Consider the following 17,925-nt stretch of genomic DNA (forward strand, 5'->3'; position numbering starts at 1 on the left):
GAAAGCGTTGTTGTAAGATTGGAGTTAAGATCGAATTACAGGGTACAGAGAGGATTTAGGTAGTGGGGACGGAAAGGAGACAATGTGTAGAGCCCAGTGGAGGTATTAGTTGATACGCAAAGGTTGACCAACTAATTGTGGAGTGGGGAGGGAGGAAGCTGTAATAAACTCTTTTTTAAGAAGACTTGTAAATGGGAGTTCCCAGCAGATACCAAAGAGGAGTTAAAAAAAATAATTGTTTGGTACCTTAAGAGTGTGTAAGTGTGAATATTTATTTCTCATGATCATTTTAAATAATAAAAAAAGTACAAACAGTATGTTTATGGAATGATGACGTTGAAAACTTATTTATGAGCAAGTTTAGACACAAATACTGATAGACCGTAAAAACCAACAACAAAACCCACTTCCATTCAGGCTACTAGATATATAGAGGAGTGTAGAATTTTTTAGAGGAGAAAGGACGGAAACATCTCTTATATTTTTCATAACTTTTGCACTTGTTTCCTTATCTGCAGGACAAAGAACAGGATGGTGGTTAAAAAGAATGGAATTTAGCCTAGAATTCTGGGCAAATCTAGCTTCTGGCACAGAACAATTGTGTTATCTTAGACAAGGTACTTAATCTGCCCCTCAGCCTCACTTTCCTGCAGATGAGAATGATACCCGTGTTATAAGGTGTGTTTGTGTGCGAGAGAAACAGATGGAGGGGGGAGGGGGAGAGGAAGAAGGAGGAAGAGGGAAGGGAGGAAGAGAGAGAGAGAGAGAGAGAATTCAACTGAATTGAATGAGATAATACATGTAAAACACCTGTCACAGAGAGCCTGGCATATAGTAAGTGCTCAACAAGTAACAGTAAGTAATTTTTTTTTAATTCTCAGCAGTGCCATTTAACAGTTTTGGTAGATGGGTCTCTTTTTGGTACTGAAGGGTATTTTGTTAAAACAAAAGGTAAACTTGGCATTTGCTATGTGAAAGAAGATGGTATTCTAGGTACACATCTTTTTTATGAAGACATGTTAAACTCAACACAACAGGTAGCCTTTCTCTCTCTTTTTTTTTTTTTAATATTTATTTATTTAGGCTGTGCCGGGTCTCCCTTGCGGAGCATGGGCTTAGTTGTGGTATGTGGGATCTTAGTTCCCTGACCAGGGATTGAACCTGGGCCCCCGGCCTTGGGAGCTCGGAGTCCTAACCACTGGACCACCAGGGAAGTCCCCAGGAAGGACTTTCTTGTCACCTGTATGGCACAATTTTGCTGGGCAGGTTGATTGGGTTTTGCTATGGTTAATTTTAATGCTGACCTTGAAGGGATTAAGAAGAGCCCTTACTCCCGTTACATGAAGCGGCAGAAATTACCAGATGGAAACAGGAATTAAGAAGGGAAAAAAAGGCTCCGCAGTAATTCATTGTTTCCTAACCAAGACGGCTTGTGCTTACAACGTTGAGAGGCGGCTGCAACGTGGCTGTTTAATCAGATCAGAATAACTCGGGGGTGGGAGCAACTAGTACCCCCGCCACCCCCCACCCCTTAACTGCAACCTTTCGGACTGGGGTTGTCCCCGGGCTGCTGCCACGCTTTGAGTCACCGGTCTCCCCCTTGGAGAGTCGGCGGCCCCGCGCCGGAGAGGCCCCGCCCCTCCCTTGTGAATCGCTGGCCTTGGTGGGAGGAGCCGGCCGATGCTAATGAGCCGAGTTGCCGGGAGAGCCAGGAACTTCTTTCCCCTCCGCTGTGTCAGGATCGCAGAAATTATGCCCCTTCTCTCACCATGAGCTGGCTCTCCAGTTCCCAGGGAGTTGTGCTCACTGCCTACCACCCCAGCGGCAAGGACCAGGCCCTGGGGGGGAACCATGGCAAGGGAGGGGAGGAAGCCACCACGAGGTAAGCCCGGGCACCTGAAAGCTAGAGAACAAAACAAAGCCCTCTTACCTGCTACGGGGGAAAAAAGTGACAGGGAAGTTAGTGTGGGGAGAAAGGAACCAAAAGCCACAGGTCGCGCTAACCTCGTGCAGTAGCAGAAATCTTCGGCTGGGGTTTTCTGTACTTTGCACCTCACCTAATCCTGAAACCGCCTCTATGATGACTGGTGAAGACGGATAGGAAGGAACTGGGGCGATGGCTGTCAGGCTCCTTGCTCAGCAGGTGCATTTGCAAATGCTGAAAGATCAAATAACTATATTTGAAACACTTCCTGTGAGATGGAATTCTTGAATGGGCTCAAGGCCCAGCCACTGGAACTGCTGCTTGGGAACGGCGCCAACAAGCAGGAGGGCTGTTCGCTGTATTCTACAATCTGCTGTTGTTACAGTGTGATTCTTTCCCCCCTTCTTCTGGCTGAAAGGAAACTTCTTAGGCAGAGAGCCCAAGACACTGGCCTGGGGCAGTAGGTTTCACATTCTTTGGCGTATGTAGATTGTTTGTTGGTGGGGGAGCTTTCAAAAAGGTTGTGTCAGGAAGTAGTACTCTGCTGCTAGAGTGACCTGTGGTTAATGCTAAATCACTTTATAGGCAGATAGGGCGAATGTTCTATAGACCACTGAGGTGCAAAGAGTACCGTCTATCTGTGTACTTTGTTCTGTTTTTCCAAGCCTCCCCCCACTTCCTTTCCTTAATGACCTTCTCACTAGCTGAACATTTTTACCTCCTGTCTTAGATAGAAATTGTAAATATTGGCCTAGAAGCTTGCAAACAGCAAATGCTAACGTAATAGGGTAGGATACTAAATTAGTTATCAGTAAGCACATTTCCTCCTTGATGTTTAATGTGATAATAAAACCTTCTTTGTTCTTTTATGACTTATGCTTATGCCTTAAGCTGGAATAATGCCTTCTTTCATTTGTTTTAAAATCCCCAGATGTGGAGGAGGGGCATAAAAATCAATGGAACGGCTGTAATACTCTGCGCTAGATTCCCAGGCTGACCAGAATTTTTTCTCACGTTGCAACCACCATATGTATTCCATTGACTTAATTCATTTCCAAAGATAAAAGGGAACTGCTGCCTGTGCTTTGGATGTGTTATCATTTTATTTTGTGTGAGAGGGTCATAAAGTGTTCTCATCCATTTTTCTGTAGCACGCTAACGAGATAGTAACCTTTGAGCAGTAAGCAGACTGCAACGCCAACGCCTTACTGTCTGTAACTTGGACTCCCCTTGACGGTCAAAATGGCCAGAATTATGCAGACTTAGCACATGCTCCAGAGACTTTACTCTGGGATGGCCTGAGGATCTGAGCTGAATTTTGGGTCTTGATTGTGAGAGTGAAAAGAACCTTAGGGACTTTGAGTCCTGACCTCTCATTTTTACCTTGAGGACTCAAACCTCAGGGATTAGGCTGCTGCAAGGTCTGTTGTCGTAGGGCTTTGCCTGGGGCTGCATATTGAGATATGGAGCCTTTATCCGATGTTTGTGGTTTTGCAGCCTGTTGTGGGTGGCCTATACTTGAGTGGGTTGAGAGAACAAAAGAGAGGAACAGCTCATTCTCATCCTTGGCCAGAGCAGGATCATTCTCAACCTAGGCTAGCGCAAAATCGAGAGGGTGTAGGGTGGGCAGCTGCTCATACAGTGAGCGCACTCCATGGCGTGGTAGTGCCAGACCTGTTCCCAAGTGCCTCCCCCACTGGCTGCCATACTGCTTGCCCATACTGGCCCCAAATTCCTACCACTGAATTAGAGTCCTAGGCTGGAGAAGACGGGAGCCTTGGTTTGAGGGCAGGGGGGGAAGGAGAGAAAAGGGACAGTCCTTATTGGCTTTTACCCTTAAGCATGGAATCATTTATCAGATGAGCTTAGTGTTTCTTTGGGAGGCACCTTCTTTAGCCTGGAGAGGTTGAGATATTGCTATTGGGGCGGGAGGGCGGTGGTGGTGGGAGGAGGGATTTGAGGGTGGGATGGGATCAGGAGCCAGCCTTTAAAGATGGTGGTGAGGGGGCTGGGCCCAGGGCTTGGCTCTGGCCCGAGGTTGTCAGCGTGTACTTGAAGCATTGGCAAGCAGCCCTGAGGTGCAAGTTTGGTGGTTGATGCCTATTTTAAAAAGCTCTTCAAAAGTCAAAACCAAACCAAAACAAACTGTGAAAAAGACAAAAGTTAGACTCTTGTGTTCCCATCTACCTATTCAGCAGTTGTTGAAGGGAGCACAGAAGTCTAACTTGGCTTATTGCAAGACTTTTTCTCCTAAATAATATGCACTTTGATGAACTACTTAATCAAATGTTTAGTTCAATAAGATGAACTCCTCTATATGCCATTTGAAAAGTATAAAGGATTATGTATATGATTTAGGATATTTATAGAAAGCATTTGAGTTTTAGTCCTATGTTACCAGGTCCTTTTTTAATTGTTGTTTTGGTCTTTGGGGAAGCTGCGATAGTAGGGAATTAATATTTTTGTAAGTTATCTGTTAGTCTAAAATTCCCTCCATTCCATTCCATTATCCCTCTTTATCAGGACACATTCATTGGATACCTGATTAAGGAATTCTTCCTACTCATGGTTAGACCCTCTCAAATATTTACAGAATTCTGTTTTCAATTTGTTTTGTTATATTTCTTCTTGAAAACATTAGGATTTGAAGAAATACGCTGACATTAGTTGTTCTGACTGACTTGTGCATAGTCAAATGTTTCCAGAGGAAACCACTTTTTATGAGTAGCTATATTTATAAGACTTTATTTACTTGTTAATTTTCAAGTAGCTTTCTTAATGTTTACTTTTGCAAAGCAGTTTTTCAAAGAATACTGCGTTTTGTCTATTCTTACTGTTTTCCCTTGACTTTCCCATCATTTTAAGAAAAACTATTGTTTGCTTCCTATCAGTTTTTGCTAATATTTGATAAACATTAATGTCAAATGGTATTTTTCTTATTAAACCTTTGAACTCTAGTTTCGTCTGAGATATTTTTATGTCTTCTATGAGTAAATGTATAGCATTCATCATGTAAGATCTTGTTTTGTTGACCCCGTTTGCCATTGGTGTTGGGCAAGCAGAAGCGAGAGGCTTGGTTTATGTCATGATGACATAAACCCTGAAAACCTGGGCTCGGGGGCCAGCCTGTATGGGGTCACATCCCGATTGATTCTCCCACTCATTCTCAGTGTGGCCTTGGAAGGGTTATTTAAATCTCTACCTGTAAATTGAACTTCATATTAGCGCTCACTTCACTGAGAGGATTAAGTGGAATGATCTAAAGCCCATAGAACAGTGCCTGGTTTATGGCTAGCTGCTGCTTGCTCTCACACTAGATACAGAAAAGGAAAGAACTTATCGAGCTTTGCGGCATATCACATATTATTCCTCATTTCAGAAGCATTTTCACAAATATCATTTTGTCACATGTTAAGAAACGTGGGCATGATCCTTATGCTTAACTAAAAATGGCATAACTGAAAATTAACCATTGTGTAAAAGTTCAGGCCTGGCAGAGGGCTGCCATCGTCTAATGTCTTTCTTTTACGTGAATTTACAGCATTTTAAAAAACCTATATGTACTGTATCATGAATAGAGTTCTTTCCGTCTGAATTTGTGTGTTATCTGAAATTTTATATATTTTTGGTGAAGGAAGGATGGCGAAGAGTTGTTATATTGCAATTATGTCATAAGTGAACGACTGTTTCTTTTTATTTTTCCTAGCCTTATCATTGAAGGCGTGATTCCTCATTCTAATTTTGCAGGAGTTACTGACCAAATACATTTTTAACCTGTCCGTATGGATAATTGTTTTCTAGATCAATCTAGTCCTCCATGTGCTGGCATAAGAGTACTTTCTAAAAACTGATTTTTTTTTGACTGTGTCATTTAGAAGCCCTATTCATAACTTTCTCTTGAATTCTTAAAAGACACACCCAGTATTCTAACTGGGCAGGTCTTACCTTTATTTAGAGTTCTGTGATATTTGCCTTTTACCCGCCCTCATCTGTGAGGCATGTGATTGTTGTGGGCCTGTTTAAAGTTATCTTCATGGGACTTATATTAGGTGTATGCCTTTCAAGTATAAGGATTTATAAATCTCAAGAACCCTACCTTCTTAAAAACAAAACAAAAAAAAACCTGCTGAAAACTTTCCTTGTCTTCCACGGTACACTTACTTCTTTCATTGTCTGCCTTTGTTTTTATTTTCTAACGGGGACTAGTGCTTTGAAGGTTTATGATTGCTCTTTTGGTGTTTAAGTTCTTAGTACTTGTCTTGTTTTTGAGAGTGTTGCAGCATGACGGACTCACAAAAATTGATGCTTTTAACAACGCACACGATGGCTTCTGGATTGCCTGGTAATTAGGCCTAAAGAGTTTTTAATGATTGGCCCACCAAAATGAATTATTTTTTCTCTTGTTTTAAAATTCCTCATTATCTGTACACCTGAGTATCATTTACAGGTTAGAAAAAGGGCTCAGCATCCAAAGGCCAAGGCCACACTTGTGTCAAGTGGAAGTCCCCTGTGCTCTATGGTCGTGGATCTGTGAGGTCTCACTCCCTGTGGTGGCCTTTGCTCTCCTACATCTTCTTGATTTGAATGCTGCCCAAAGGTCCTGAGAAGCCTCTCTACTTGTCACCCTTGTGGTGTCCCTGTGAGAGAGCTTGGAACAGCAGAAACTTGAGGCCTCCAGGCTGTTGCTTGGGTGGTGATGGAGTAGAGGATGGGAGTGGGCGGAGTTAGCAGCATGGTCTCCAAGCTTGGTTTGGGGAAGAAGGTGTGCTAGGCTGGGTGTGATGCCAGTCCTTTCCTGAACTCTCTCCTTTAGGTGATTACTGTCCTGACCTAAACCTTTCATTTCATACAAATACTCCGAGATGAAATGGTTTGTTGTCAAAGTTTTAGTCAGTATTGATTCTTTAATGACTTTGTTTTACTTTTGATAAGAGGAGACAGAAAATAAGAAGTTTTCATATTTGAGGAGAGTGGGGATAAGTAAAGGTGTTGGGGGTGGATTAGGGCAGAGTGAGTAGAAGGGATGACGTCTGGATAATTCTGAAGACACATTCTTTTGACTTCTGTGTTTGTTGCTATGAGCTGGCCAAGTTTATCCCTTTTTTTGCAGGAAGTAAACAGAAACCATGGAGATCTGTGTGGCCAGTTACTACATCTGGAGTCTTTTCTCTACTCAAGCCCACTAAGTATCTGAATTTTTGTGTTGGAAAAAATTGTGAAACGTCATCCACTTGACACATGCTCTTTCGGTAGTTGCTTTTGCAAAGAACACTTGTGTCTTTAGGGAAAATGACGTTTATTGCAGACATCTGGGTCATAAGGAAAAGACCATATCCCCTGTCTTCTTCCCTCAGGACTGGTCACATGGCATGTTGCTCTCTTTTTGGGACTCTGTTCTTTTCTGTCCACTGGCTTTATAATCTCCTCATTTCGAGCTTGACCTTGGCTGTCAATGGATACCCCACCCTCGTCGCCCTCTATCATCTTACATCTCATAGCAAAGGGACGGACTAATTTCAAATTTTTGAAAGGGGATCAGGTTTGCCCAGTTAATTTTTTTGAACTCTCCCAGGAAGCCTATGATTTGACCATTTGGGGTCTTTTTAGAGAAGCAGATTCTGTAGGCGGGGCAATTTCCCTCCAAAGGCAATGCGGCATCTTTGCTAAGCTGTTCAGAACTTATTTGATTCCTCATCTGTGAAATGAGTGTAATAATGCTTGGCTTCACAAGGTTCACTTTAAAGATCAAATGTGTAGCTTTTGAAAGTATTCAAAAAAAATGTGAACATCAGGAATATTATTACTAAATCCTTTTCAATACAATATCTTATCTTTTCCCTGGACATTTTGCTGAACCAGAATTGTCATATCGAACTTTTGGGTTTAATTTGCACTTTCCTTTTATGCTGCGCATTAAAATGTAAGTTCCTTGAGGATGGAGATCTTGCCTTATTTTGTCTCTTTACCTGGGTTTAGCAAAGTGCTTGACCTACTCTAGGCAGGTAATAAAAGTTTGAATGAATGAGTGTGAGAGGGAGTAGGGTGCAGTGATTACACCTACTTTGTGTAATCACTTTGGAACTGGACTCTCTGGGTCAGAGTCCTGGTTCTGTCATTTAATAGCTGTGTGATCTTGGGCAAGTTATTTAATGTCATAGAGCCTCAGTTTTTTCTTTTCCTTCTGCAAACTGGGCATAGTAATACCTAACTCAAGAGTTATTATGAGGATTGAATGAGTTAGTATATGTAACGTACTTAAAAGAGTGCTTGACATAAAGCACTGTGATTGTCTGTGATGATGCAGGGCAGTCAAAGACCTGTGGGTGAATTAATTTGGAAATACTGTTAGAAAGCATTTTTGAAATTGATTTGTAAGTGGTTCGGGAAAAGAATGCTTGCTTTAATACATATGCAATATAACTTCTTAATTTGAAAAATAATATTGTGGAATAAGTTTAAGATATTTATAAAAATATCTCAGATTATATTAATGTTAATAACTACTAAGAATACCAAAACAGTATCTTAAAAAGGGCTTAAAGGTATTAAACCCCTGTTAGGCACAGGTGACTGTTTTAAACAGCTTTGTATAGTTTGGGTGGATATAAATTTCTAAATCGTTTGTGACTCTTAATAAGATGGAAAATCATCTTGTTTAGAGCAAGGAAAAGTTATTTTCTCATGTTCCTCAAAGACCGAATTGACTTTAGGTTATTTGAACACTTGTAGGTAAAAGTACTAGTATATCACCATACCTAAAGTTTTTGAAGACAGGATAATTTTTACGCTTTTTCTCCCTTAAAATATATTTGTGTAGTTTCTGAACAACTCTCTTTTTTTTTTTTGCCCACGCCCTGCGGCTTTTGGGATCTTAGTTCCCTGACCAGGGATTGAAACTGGTTGGGAAACTGCCCCCTGCAGTGGAAGCGTGGAGTCCTAACCACTGGACAACCAGGGAAGTCCCTGAACATCTCTTGATCTTATAACCTAAAAGTGATGTTTCACGGAGCAGAGCTAAGCTGAGGGTGTGATATCCATGGTCCAGATCACCACCCAGTTCCCCCTGAGCCCCATCCCCTTTCTCATTTAGTGCGCACATTTAAAGACTATACTGTTGGTTTTTCTCTTCATCATATTATTATAAATAATACATTAACTTTAAATGCCTACTGTGCACTGGGCCTAGGCTAGGAAACTCTGTCCCCTTAGCCAGTTCTTCTCAAATCCCTCTCATACCTGCCTTTCAAATTGCTATTAGCTCGGTAGCTCCTGCTTACGAATGGCTCACAGGATCAGGCTGTTTTGCTTCCACCTCTAAGAGACTGGGGACTTTTTTGGTGGGAGTGGGAGTAACTGGAGGAAAGAAAGAGATAGTGAACTGGAGGGAGGAGGGAGATGTATGCCAGTGAGTAATGCAGTAGCCATTTTCCGTAGGGGGAAAAACAGCATACATGGTAATCAAATCCCAGAGAGCTGTAGATTCTCCAGTCGTGCCATTTTCTGGATTCGCGGAGTTCTTTTCACCTGCTGGAAAACTCAAAGCACCATATATTTGTGGCATTGTTGCTATGGGAGAATGTGTCCTGAGTTCCCAACAGCAGGTTTTGAAATACATTTTTCAAACCTAAATAAAATTTTCAAGTAACTTGGGGGTGACTGTTCTCTGTTGCCTCTTAGGATCTTTGTGAATTGAGACGTGACAGTGATGCTTTTTTCTGCTGCCTTTAGTTTCGTCTTACTCTGGTACGGTGTCCTTCTCAAGGTACATGAGAGCCCTGCACATGCCGATACGATATGTCTTTCCACAGCCCCTTAACATGTGCCCGTCTTCTGTTAGGGGGTATGCACTTGTCTAAGTTTGTCATTTATTTGGAAGATTTAGGAACATGGAAATTGATATATGTTCTTGTGACACTAGTTGAATCAGATTAGAACTGTAAAATGTAATTAACTTAATAAACTGGGAAATGCTTTAACATCATGCTGCTGTGAAACGGAAGCTGTGTAGAAAAATATTGGAATTCATACTAACAAGAATTCTTGAAGTTTGGGTGGGTTGGCTGTAGAGATCTGGTTTATCTCTGAATGCTAACGTCTGTCAGATATCGTCTATATTTTGAGAAAAAGAGTAAGAATTATTTATTGTTGATGAGCAGCATAAAATTGAAATCCTACCTAGAATGAGATTTGGGTAACTTAGAAAGGCATTAAAAATATGTAAATGTAGAATGTCTTAAAATTTAAATTATTTAAAAGAATCCTAACATGTATTTTAATAAACAACCGTGAAGATTTTTGCTGGATGTATATGATAAGCCTAGAATAAAATAAATGTAAGAATTCCTGCCCTGAAGGAGCTTGCATTATAATACAGATGGATTCTGAAACAGTGTTTTTCAGTATCATATTTAGGAAACCGTGGCATGGTTCCCCCTTTTGAGGTATAAAACTTTAAGATAATTTGTTATTGAATAATTAAGATTTGGTTTGAGTAAGAAAAGGTGAGCTGGCAACTGAAAGTTGAAAGGAACTTTGGCTATTTATAGGTGGTCTAGAAACATGTAACTCGATCAGCTTATTCTATAATTAATGTTTTGACTAGAGTTACTAAGTGTGTGTCTTTTCATTTCTCTCTGGTCCAAATAATACTGTCAAAGCTATGGCCCATCATCTTGATAGAAGTTATTTAGATCAAGGTAGAAGTAAATTTGAATGATGTCTTTATTTATTTTTAAGTAAATCATTGTTATTTTTAAAATTTATTATTAAAAATGGGGATATATATGCTTCAGTATATCCAGGCTAAAATTCTTTTGATTTATGGCATTTTTGAATCATTCTGGATTATAGTATAACTATATGATGTCATCAGACTGGATATATTTAGGTAATTGTATAAGTGTATTAATCCCTTGCTCCCATTTTTTAGAGAAAGGTTTCTATACTTAAGGACCAATAGGGGCCTGGCAGGTTATATAATAAGTGAAGTGGATGATTGGAAAGTGCAGGCCTCAGAAGAATGTGGGTTTTGTTAGAAAATGTTAGCTAGAATTTTAAAAATACTGAGTAAGCCCCCCAAAATCCTGTCTGCAGGTTCGATCTGGCCCAGGTACCACCATTTGTGACCCCTATCCTGAAGGTCAAGGTGACTGTTTCGGTCGGCTGTTGCTGTGTAACATACCACCCAAAACTTAGTGACTTAAAATAACAATTTTCTCTCTTGATTCTGGAGGATCACAATCAAGTTCTTTCTTGGGGTCCATCAGGCAAGATGGGCTGGGGCAAGGGGATCATCAGAGGCGTCTTCATGCACAGGTTTGACACCTGGGCTGGTGGCTCATCTTTCTCCTTGTGCAGCTTCACCACATGACTAGCTTGGGCTTCCTCGTAGCATGGCGGAATCAGAGGAGTCAGACTTCCTACATTCTTGCTGGCTTACCCCAGAGTGAGCATTCTAGGAAGTCTAGGTGGAACCTGCCAGGTTTCTTGGGGCTTGGCCTCAGAAGTTACTCAATGCCACTTGGCCATATTCTGTTTGCCAATTAATCATATCCCGTCTCAAATTCAAGAGCATGGAGGAATAGGCTTCACCTCTCAGTGAGGGAATGGCTTACACAGCTTGGTAAAGAGGTCATCTTTGGCAATAAGCTACTCAGTTATCATTCCAGTCTCTCTGTATCTGGCCCTACCTGCCTTTTCTGGTCTTATTGCCAACTCCTCTTAGAAACCTCTCTTCCCTGGAGCTTGACTTTAAAATTCTCCACTAGTACGTGTACACATCCTATGTGCGTTTATCCTTCTGCCTTGCTTTATTAGGCAAGTTTATATTGTAGAAATTTTTCTATTTACTAAGAACATAAATGCCTCAAGGGTGGGCTTGATTTTTTTTTTAATCCTAAGCGCTAGATGGATTCAATACCCTGTATATAATAGGAATTCAACTATATTTGTGCATTGATGGGTATTTTATATTTTGGAACGGTTGGGTTTTATGTCTGCAGGACAATTTAGTATAGAGCCTTTTTTTCTTTCCACCAGAAACAAAAAAACTTGATTCTCAAAAACGTTTCTCACAAAAGTGCTAAATTTGAATTTGATTTTAGGCACAAGTGAATTTGAATTTGGAAAGAATAGAGTCCTGAGAAATGAGATCTTCCTTGTATAGAACATGTTCCCTCTATTTGATAGCAGCAGAGTTGCCAAAGGCCCTTGTTTGTTTACATCCAATGATACTTACTCTAAGGGACTATTGGACACAGATGTAGTATTTTGGAATACGTAATCTTTTTGAGATCACATAGTACATATGGAAAACATCCCAGAGGCTATATAAAAATTAATTGCCAGTATTTGAGTTGCTTGCTTTTTCTACTCCCAGAATGTTAGTTAAATTTAGCAGTCGTCCAATAATTCCTATCATTGCGCCTTAGCATACCTAAATAGCATCACTGTAGGGTATCCTTTCTTTCTTGTTTAGAGGCATTGCTTTACTATACCAGTTACTTAAATGGATTTGTCTCTTGTCACACTTCCTTCAAAGCAAAGAGGAAAATAAGTGGCTAGGACACCCTCTGAACTCTGGGTGGAGGTGGGGGGAGTGTTTTTCCCTTAAAGGAAGGAAATTTTTTAAAATTAGTACTTGAAGATTAGAATATGTATCTATTTCTTTAAAAATACTTTGTGTCTCCAGCTTAGAGCTGCCCCTGTTTTTGTGAGAACCTGCTGCATAAATTTTAGTTATTTGTCTATAGCAATGATGGTCATGTTTTATTCATCAGATCACTTAATTCCTAAGATTTTAAGGTCATTTAAGAAACACATTTACACCAATTTTCCCGTCCCTATACTATTGATCGGAAATCATATCATCTCCATTTTGCAGGTAAAGGAAAGAGACTAATCCCTTTTGAGCTTAGTTTGAAGCTTGAAGCTTGAAAGCCAAGGCCAGGCTATGTGTCTTTAAAATGAAAGGCTTGTCCTAATAGCTTTTTACACATTTCAGGAGAGACTAATACTTTGTTAATCTGCTTAAAGCAAAATTTCTTTAATAAATAAGTGAAAGGAATAGAGCTCTGTTTCCCAAATTGTGTGTGAAATATTGTTACTAGGTGTTCTGTTGAAAAGGAGTTTCGTGGTCCAATATTTTAGTGTAAATAAAGTTTACTGCAAGACGCCTTGTAGCATATAATATTTTAGCTAGTATTTATGAATTGCTAAAAAAAACTGGTAACAAGAAGCATATTTTAAATATTCTAAAGTTATTTGACCTAGGAACCTTTTTTATTTTTTAATAACACTTGTTACCAATGTTCCAGGGAACACAATTTGTGAAATCCCAAAATATTGCTGTTTCTTTATAAGTGGAAAAATGTTCAAAAATTGTATACTTTGGAGTTAGGGACATATTTTGGGCTTTTTCTGTTGTGTTGGTAGTAGTGGTAGTAATAGGTTTTTAAAAATTACCCTTCTTCTATGGCCACTATCTGTTTTATTGATACAAGCATACCTGTAAAAATCTCCCCTTGGTGAACATATTTCCACAGTAAGAATGTTTATTGCTTTTTAATACCCAAGCTTTATAGAATATACATCTTTTAATACAACATTTTTTAACTTATGTTTTTATAGAGAAAATTTATACGTATGCCTCCATACCCAATAACGAAATTTTAAACACAAATGTGGAGGAAATAGCTCGAGTTACATTTTTAGTATAATGGGGACATCTTGAAAAACATACCCAGTGTCAATCAAGAGGATATATGCCACGTCACTGCTTGGAAATAACACTTAATCTTACTAATAGTTTGATCTTCAGTAAACAGCACTTAAGCATTTTACATTCAAAATGATAGTTTGTTAATTGTGTATTGGAGTATTGCTGTGTGTTTTGTTTTGGAAAACGGGTTGAGGGTCTGGGGTAGATGTGTTATATGTTACTTTTTCTCCTTGAAAGAAGAGGACAACACCAGTGTTTTTTTCAGGGAAGGATTGCTGCCACTAAATTAGAGAGGCTATCTTAACTTATTTAACAGCCCAAGCAGGTAGGTGATATTACTCCCAGTTTACAAATGGAGAAATGGAGGTGGGGAGTGGTAGAGAACCTCACTTGAGGTCCTAGAGCTAAGTGGCAGGACTGGGATTTGAACCTGGGCAATCTGCTATCAGGGTCTTCACCACTGTGCTGTTCATAGAAATTATTTGTTTCCAACTTTTGTAAGCTGAATATGGTTTCTAGAAGTATATGCAGAGCAAGTTAAATTACAACAGAATGTTTGGTTGTCTGGTAGTTCGTGTGTGTGTTTATATATATTTATATAATAAAACTCTGCTGTCTTCATATTGAGAGAAGCTTCTGTGAATCTGGATTCTCAGCAATTCACTTAGGAGTAAAATAGGCACCTCGGGAGATAACCTTAACTACTTTCAAACCCCAAGATACCATTTACTGCAATGAAGTAGTAAATAGTTTTACTAAATTCTGCTATTTAAGTAAATAATTTTGTGTGGCCTTGAGGTATCTCCTGGCATTTTGTGGTCAGCTATTCATGAAACTGGTGCAAATGGTATCACGGAGGAAAAGAAAAACAAATATTTATTGAGTACTCTCTGTTCAAAGCCCTTTAAAATGGACTTTGTTTAATCTTCATTAGGTGAGAATTACCATCCACATCTTAAGAAAGACAAAGCTCATGTACACAGAATAACTGGTCTGAGATCGTACAGCTTGTATATAGATCAATTGTGATTTGAACCTTGGTCATTTTCATCCTACTGACTGGTATAGAATAGGGGCCATTATCGTTTTTCTCCCTTCCAAGCACATGTGTCTGAATGACAGTGGGGCCTCAGTTCAAGGGTGGGATGTGTTCTGTGGCAGGCCCTGATCTGGGTCTTTCAGAGCAGCAGTCTGGACGTGCCGTGCTGCCTTGGGGGCCGCAGGAGCCATGGGGAAGTAAAGGAGAAAGCCCCAGGCCGGGACCTCTCTTCTCTCTCCATCAGTAGGCATTTGTAAACTGGAGACTCTCTTCACATGCATTGAAAAATCTCCCGACACCAGCATGACACAGTAATAAGATGTACCTTTAAAATACTGCCACCAAGACTTCCTTGGCGGCGCAGTGGTTAAGAATCTGCCTGCCCATGCAGGGGACACGGGTTCGAGCCCTGGTCCGGGAAGATCCCACGTGCCACGGAGCAACTAAGCCCTTGTGCCGCAACTACTGAGCCTGCACTCTAGAGCCCGTGAGCCACAACTACTGAGCCCTTGTGCCTAGAGCCCATGCTCCACAACAAGAGAAGCCACCGCAATGAGAAGTAGCCCCCCACTCGCCGCAACTAGAGAAAGCCCGCGCTCAGCAAGGAAGACCCAACGCAGCCAAAAATAAATAAATAAATAAAATTAAAAATAAATAAATAAAATACTGCCACCATCACCACTGTCATTGCTATTAGGTGGTTGTATTTTTCTATAAGGGCTCAATAATCAGATTTTCCTTAGTGCTAGAAAAGTAAGACAGTAAGACAGCTGTGAGGCTACATTGTCTCCGGGTCTTCCCCAACAGTCTAGGTGGTCTCAATACCCTTTCTGTCACATGAGAATTTTCCACTGAAATCCAAACGAGCCATTTTCTTTAACTGGGAAAGTGTGGAAATGTTGCAGTTGCTAATGAACAGCTCCTTTTCACTTAGTAAAGTCATCCAAGCACTTCAGGGGGCTGCAAGGACATTAAAGTCTTGGCCTACCACAGACCCAAAAGTCTCAAAATAAAATGACCTATTTGGAGCGTTAAAAGCGCTTTTGATTAAATTACTGAAAATAAGGTGGTGAGGGCTGGCTGACTGGACAGTATATACTTAGAACTATCTTCTAGCCATGGATATTTTTCATAGCAAATAGATTTTCTTAGTTTATAACTACTAACCAAGTGATCAACTCAACCACAGCTCTTTCTGGAGCTTCTCCACGTTTAGGCAAAGTAATTTGAAACTTGTCCGAAAGCCAAAGGTTGGGGATTACCTTATTCTTGGTCCTAAACCTAGACCTGTTCTATAAATAGATTTTGATTTCCAGGCCAAGCTGTCCCTGCATGACATGTCCCCGTAAATGTCCCGTTGCCACAAATTGCTAATCTTAGCAAAAATAGAATTCTTTGTCCACTCAGAGCTTTCCTGGGATGCCATCTCAGTGCTGCTTTACCACACAGGAAAGCATGCACACATCACCCAAAGAAATCGATTTGTCTCCTAAGATTCTCTGCCTTCTAAAGCTGTCAGTACTTGACATTATACCCTTTCTCTGTACCCAGGCAAATGGTTTGCATGGAGCGATCTTCCAAAGCAGCCAAGTCTGCAGACCCAGTGCAGGGAGGAGAGGGAAGGGGGAAGGAAAATATGAACCCTGTGCTGCCGAGGAAACCAAGCATGATGGGATAGTCTTGAGAAAGGGGCCTGCTCAGGCAGGCTTAGCTCCATGGGCAACCTGCCTCTTTGGGGGAGAAGGAAGGAAGGAAGGAAGGGAGCATGCAGTTTGAAAAGAGTAAACCATTTCACAGTGTGAAAATTTGACAGAGAAGCCCAGGCTGCCCAGCCCTTCCTTGTCTCAGGCCAGTGGGTCCAGAGGCCTCAGGCTAGGGTAGGAGGGGTGCCCTGGGCTTCAGGGTCAAGAACAGAAAACTGGGCCTAGGCCTGGAAGAGGAGGAGAGCAGTTAAGGAAGTATGCGGCGATTGCTCCTGTGGCCTTACAGAGGTGCTGGCTGGCAATAGAGCTGGCCTGCGGGAGAAGCCAAGAACCCAGAAGGCCACGTGGGCTGACCAGGAGTGAGAGCATTAGGCTGCTGGGCAGAGCAGTTACCAGGGCTCTTGGCCACAGGGAAGTGTGTATGCAGCCTCTCAACAGCCTTTTGGGCAGAAAACAGACGATGGGCAGGAGAAGATTCCCGCAGTGACATGGGCCAGGTATTCACCAGAGACTATTTATTTGTGCCTTTGTAGGGTATTTCACATCTCCTCAATTACGCTTCCTGGGGACGTGGCCAGGGAAGCGTCTCTTCAGGTATACCTTTTATTTTTAATTGATAGTACTGAAATTTTAAACTATCTCATAACATTTTGTTCTGTGAAACATTAGCCAGTCACTTTTAAAGCTTGGAGAGAGTTGGTCTTTAAATTTCCACCTGGAATCCTAATAGTCCAAGCATCTTGAAGAAGTGATCGAAAGAGTGAATTTCATTAGGACAAACTAGCTTCCTGAGCAAAATGTTAAAATGCACAAAATTCATTGAAGGTTAGATAGATCTTTCCATGGAGATGGCTAAAGCAAAGATCTGCCTGACTGTGTCTCCCCACCCTGCTCCCGTCCCTATCTGCTTGCTCTTTAAGGGGAGTTCCCCAGGCTTCTAAGGACCCCGTGCTGATAAGAGATGTGGCCAAAGTCTCTTTAAGGATGTAGTCCTTTGTCAAGGACTGGTTTAGGGAAAGTTTTAGTGTATTTGTGTTGCAGGTGACCATTTCTGGGTCATTGACTCCCTCTCCCTCACACACACTCACTACTTCTTTCCTCATCTCATTTTTATTAATGAACTAAATTAAGGATTAAATAACCTGTTAAATTGTGAGGATTTTGTGCACTGCTGTAACATGCCTTATGTTACTCATCAAAGAACAGCTTAAACTGAGCCCCATCTATAAATGACCAAGATGTAATGCAATTGTTACACTGCGTTTTCGTGTACCACTAGCATCTTTTTTCTGTCATTCAAGTAATTGGTATTGCAAAAATGATGATAGCATTGAAGTGAATTTACAATTTCAGAGATTTTAAGAAAATGTCCAAATATTGTGAAGCATATAAGATTTATCTGATCTCTCATGAATCTTCTAACTTGCGACGTATGTTTTTAAGCTCATAGCATGCAAAGTTTTCCTTCTTTTTCAGAGGAATATTAAATGCTACAAATCTACATAATGCTGTGTTATTGATATATCTCCTGGGACTTCCC

The 17,925-nt window shown here is 40.8% G+C and overlaps 1 protein-coding gene across 3 annotated transcripts in view; it reads left to right on the top strand.

Moving 5' to 3' along the window:
* The first annotated feature begins 1,554 nt into the window (after positions 1 to 1,554).
* Positions 1,555 to 17,925, top strand: part of ARHGAP18 (Rho GTPase activating protein 18) — a 132,465-nt gene continuing 116,094 nt past the window's right edge. The window contains exon 1 of one of the 3 annotated variants that reach the window (XM_027086757.1): positions 1,555 to 1,882. In XM_027086757.1, coding sequence (XP_026942558.1) covers positions 1,770 to 1,882 — 113 coding nt within the window. In that variant the 5' untranslated portion in view covers positions 1,555 to 1,769. The remainder of the gene's footprint in view (positions 1,883 to 17,925) is intronic. The other 2 variants (XM_027086751.1, XM_027086742.1) reach the window with 2 other exon arrangements.

Source organism: Aethalodelphis obliquidens, unplaced genomic scaffold (assembly GCF_003676395.1).
Source record: "Aethalodelphis obliquidens isolate GAN/ISIS:26980383/991018 unplaced genomic scaffold, ASM367639v1 scaffold3, whole genome shotgun sequence".
NCBI classification, from domain to species: Eukaryota; Metazoa; Chordata; class Mammalia; order Artiodactyla; family Delphinidae; genus Aethalodelphis; species Aethalodelphis obliquidens.